Source organism: Gavialis gangeticus, unplaced genomic scaffold (assembly GCF_001723915.1).
Source record: "Gavialis gangeticus isolate Ggan-Ray unplaced genomic scaffold, GavGan_comp1, whole genome shotgun sequence".
NCBI lineage: Eukaryota > Metazoa > Chordata > Crocodylia > Gavialidae > Gavialis > Gavialis gangeticus.
The window spans coordinates 61616682-61621480 of NW_017729029.1; the positions used below are offsets into that span (position 1 = coordinate 61616682).

The 4799-nt window shown below is 40.0% G+C and overlaps 1 protein-coding gene across 1 annotated transcript in view; it reads left to right on the top strand.

Annotated features, from left to right (window-relative positions):
* Positions 1 to 4274, top strand: part of GUCY1B3 (guanylate cyclase 1 soluble subunit beta) — a 90031-nt gene extending 85757 nt beyond the window's left edge. The window contains exon 14 of the mRNA XM_019521688.1: positions 3052 to 4274. Coding sequence (XP_019377233.1) covers positions 3052 to 3075 — 24 coding nt within the window. The 3' untranslated portion in view covers positions 3076 to 4274. The remainder of the gene's footprint in view (positions 1 to 3051) is intronic.
* The last annotated feature ends 525 nt before the right edge of the window (positions 4275 to 4799 follow it).

Below are 4799 nucleotides of genomic sequence, written 5' to 3' on the forward strand. Positions count from 1 at the left end.
AAAAAAACAAAAAAAAAAAAAAAAAAAAAAAATCCAGACTCACTTATTCACATACCTGCAGCTATAATTGTGGTTTAAAATTTTCTAAAATGTGTATGGGGCTTAGCAACATAAACTTTTTTTTCAAGCGAGTCAGGCTCTCAGGAGTCTTAAGTGTATGGATACACAAACAAGTTACTGTGAGGTAAGCTTGGGTGTCAATGTACGTATGTCAGCAACTACAAGATAACTGCCTGTGTGTATGTTCTTATGCCATTGAAAGTGCGAGATAGGTTAGCACTTGGTGCGAATGGGGTAAGCTAACTTACTCTTATTGTGGGAGTAAAAACATGCACATGTGGTGTTACCATGAACAGTTGAAATGCTTTAAGTTCACATCCTAGTTTGCCTCTCAGTGACTTGTGTACGTGTACAGGCATAAAAACTCCTGAGAGCCCAATTCAGGCAGTTTAGAAAATTTTAACCACAACTATTATTGCAGGTATATAAATAAGTGAATATTGACTTTTTGATGGTAGCTACTACATGTGACTATTTCTTAGCTTAGTGTATTAAAATCAGGGGATATTATATTTTATCTCAGAAAAACTTATATGTATATTCTGTAACAGATATTGTTACTTCCATGAATAGTGTGTGCGCCATCTTTGGATAATAATTTTCTAATTATATTTTTAATGAAATATAAAGTCATTGTATATTTTTACATAGCTTGCTTTCACTTTGAGAGCCATAGTCAGATTTTAAAGGTGCCTTAGAAAATGTTAAAAATGTATTATTACAGCATAAACAATAGAACACCTTTTTAAAATGGCACATGCTATTTTTAAATGTAATATTAGAGTACAGTGCATAGTTAGATTGGTACTGTACTTGTAGCTTACGCATGTATTTAAAAGCTTTTTAAATTTTAAAATGTTCACAGAACAAGTCTACTGATTTAATATTAGTAATATTTAGCATTTATATAACTATTTTAATTTACAAGGTATTTTACAAACATCAGTATGTTCTAATCCTGTTTTCCAGAGGGCAAAAAATATACTCAGTCTAATAAAATATACCTATCCAGAGTTGCATCTGCTCTGAAAATATTCTGAATATGATATCTAAAATGTTTCAGGCCTGGTTCCCAAACATTAAGGCACCAAAAATTAAAGGCTGCCTTTGACAATATGTCAAGTTACTTAGAGCCAGAGGGAGAATCAGAGAGAAGATTAGAGCCTATGGACAGAATAACTCCTACATAACTGCTGTTTTTGGCACTTGCAAGTCCACGTGGAATAGAAGTGCTAAGTGTAAGTGTCTGCCCTGGGCCAGTTTAAATCAGGAAATTGTACCAAGCAGAAACTTTTATGACCAGAGCCTCTCATGTTTACTGGCACTTGCCTCAGGGTTTTAACCCCCCTTCACTCACAGAGGCTCTGAATCTACATGTTTCTGACTTCCCAGCACAGTGCCCCAACCAGGCTTCAAGTTGGGCATTAAGCCCACTCCAGTCCTCCTCTTGAAGCTGGCCCCCTAGGCAGCTGAAAGATGGATATATGAGGGACCAAGAAAGAGAGAGCAAGATAGAGGGTGTATGGCTCAGTGAGAGTTGCATCCCTGGAAGGGAGACGCTCTTCGGTTCTAGTCTGGACCCTTGCTCCCAGTGGGGTAGAAATTACCCCACTGCTCTGCACTGAATACTGAATGCTCACTGGTGAAGCTCTGGCTGAGAGGAGCCTAGGACCTGTGTCCCATTTCCTGCATGCGTACTCTAACCATGAGGCTATTAGGCTAAAACACTGCAAGGCCCTCCTTCCTTCTCAGACCAACTAGCTATGGGGTTTTACCCAGCTACAATTTCAGGACTTACACTTTCCCATGTATGCACATATGGGGCCATGTACCTGCCCAGCAAGAGCATAACTTACTCATGTGCACAGTAGTAATATGGACTCCCCCTTGCTTTAGCATTTTCTCTGACTACAGATGTTTCCATAAGGACGTAACATAAAAAAGTGCCATACTGAATTAGACCAGTGGTCCATCTAGCCCAGGGATACTCAACCTCCAGCCCGTGGACCAAATGTAGTTTGCGGGGGCCATAGGTATCCAGCCTGCAGGGCTCCCCGTTAATCAGGAAATGTGAGAGTGGCGGGAGTGGTAGCAGTAAATATAGCTAACCACCCCTGCTACCAAATTCACAAACCCCAAACCATGTAGTGGGTTGGGACCAGGTCACACCACCTCCCCTTCTCTACTACAGCTGGATGGGACCAGGCCAGGGCCCTCCCACTGGGTTGGATTGGGCTGGGCCATGTCCTCTCCCCACCTGCAGGGCTGGCTTAGTCTTGGCCACACTCTTCCCCCTGTGGGGCCAGATTTGGGCTGGGCCACGCTTGTTTCCCCTGCAGGGCTGTGTTAGAGCCAAGCTGCCCCCTGCCCCACTCTGCACAGCTGGATTGGGCCCTGTTGCGACCTTCCCATGGCAGATTGAGACCGCCAGTTGGATTGAGCCCACAGACAGCTTGGGCACTGTTCATCTGGTTTGCCAGCCAGAAAGGTTGAGCACCACTGATCTAGTCCTTTATGCTGTTTCCAACAGAGGCAGTAAGAGATGATTTAGAGGGAGAATATATCAACAGGGTGTAGATATATATCTAAAGTGATCTATCCCCTGTCCATACCCTCTCTGGCATCCGCCATCATTGGTTTAAGCTTGTCAGATGATACATTCCTGACTGTTCTGCATAAACAGATAGGGGCATTCTGGGATTGGTTTGCGCTTTGTTTATTTTGTGGCTGACCCAGGCTTAAGAGGAGCCTCCCATAGTCAGGTTCTAGTTGGAGCCAGAGCTGGATAGCGATCAGGGGAGCATTGGCACATCTTTTAATAAAGGATTATCTTTCTGCATACACAGGGGCTGATACCAAGCTGTCTTTTCATTTTCAATATCAAAGTTACAGCAACAAATATCAAACCTATTTTGTTACTACATTGATTTGCAGTCTTATTGCTTCAAAGAAAATTCCTTACTTCTTAAACTTTCCTTACATGCACTCAAGGAAATAAAGCAAGATGCTTACTGAACTGGGGGAAGAGGAAGAAGACACTGGATAGGGTGCAATACTGTTTCCAACCAGCTGGTCTGGCAGTAATGATGGTTTGTGGGTATTACTTCACTTTGCATTTCTCATTTGGCCATCTATCCAAACCCAGAATCATATTCACTTTCCTTCAAATTCTCATTCAGATTTTTTGCTTCTGCTTTTGTTGTTGTTGTCTTTCTGCTATGAGTGCATGTCAAGCCTCTTTTTTTTTTTTTGGTGGATCATGTGACCCTTCTCATATTCCAGATATTGAATAATACTTAATGGCATTTAGCATTGTTTGTGCCCTAGCTAACCATATTAATCTGCCTCACATGCTGTCTTCATTTTCATCTCTGCAGTGTAGTGGTAGTTTTCTATATTTTGACTATTTGTGTGAATACACACCATATCTGGAAAGGCAAAAGTTTCATTTGATAGAAAGAACGATGAAGCCAGGTCACTAATTTATGAGAAATATTCTGTTAATGTCCATTATTTTTTCAGTCTGCCCTCATAGTGCATTCCAGTTGCTTCTGGGAATAATACTTGTTGCACTGTGCCAGTTGCTCATCAGAAAACAGTGTCTCTCTTGATGTTGTTATACAGTTTCCTTCTGTAGATAATACATTTACATTTTGTATATTGAAAATAACAGGTCTTTGTCTAACATTGCAATTTTGAATTATGTGTAAAGGTACTTTTACTCAAATGCTGTTCACTTAGAATGTATTTCTTATTTTTCCATATTAATTACATGCAGCTAACTTGTGCAAATAGATTACTGGACAGTTTTGTGCCATCTGTATTGTTTTCATTCTTTTCCAGTAGAACCCCTCTGAAAATGAAAGGCTTCTTGCTGAGACACAGCTGTTGGGCAAAGCCTTTTGGTATGGTCTTGTTAATTTTCAGAAATGATGTTGTATTATTCTTTACTGAATATTTTAATGTTCTGGACAACCTGTCAAGAATTAAGTCATCTTCAAAGTACATTGAATTCCTGTATACATCCATTTTGAGCCCACCAACATTTTCTGAATATTAGCTGTATAAAACTAAGATAGTACAGTGCAATTACTTTTGTGTATAAAAAAGTTTGTCTATATCTAGTATATCTATCTTACCAGCACTAAATATATGTGTATAAATGTTTCATGTTAACATGTAGAAGAATTTCAATAAATTATTTTTTCCACCAATCTTTAGAAAGTTTGCTTTTTCAATAAAAATATATCTGGATATTGCAACTAGCATAATAGGACTCTTAATTCTCTCATACTGAGTAGATGCTTAAATTTATTTTTTGAACTGTGGTTCTGATCCTCAAGACTGTGGCTACCTATAGACATGATGATTTGCGTTTTAATTAGAACACATTCTAATTAGAATGCTCCAGTATCACCTTATCATGTGTATTAAGCACCCCCACATTTTAAAATGGCTGCAGGGGTGCTTTAACTAACGCTCATTCAACAAGCTTTGGTTAAAGTGCCCCCACATCCATTTTAAAATATGGGTGGCTTAATACATGTGACAGTGAGCTGTTTTAATTAGAGCAGCTCTCGGGGAACTATTGTAACTAAAATGGCCCCTCCCTACTCCTGAACATGTGTATAGTCACCCTGTGATTTCGTGAGTGCAGGCAGAGGTATAATGGCATCTCTGTGCTCTGGGTAGCAGCAGCTCACTGGGCAGCACCAGTTGCTTTGCTGGCACTGGCAGCA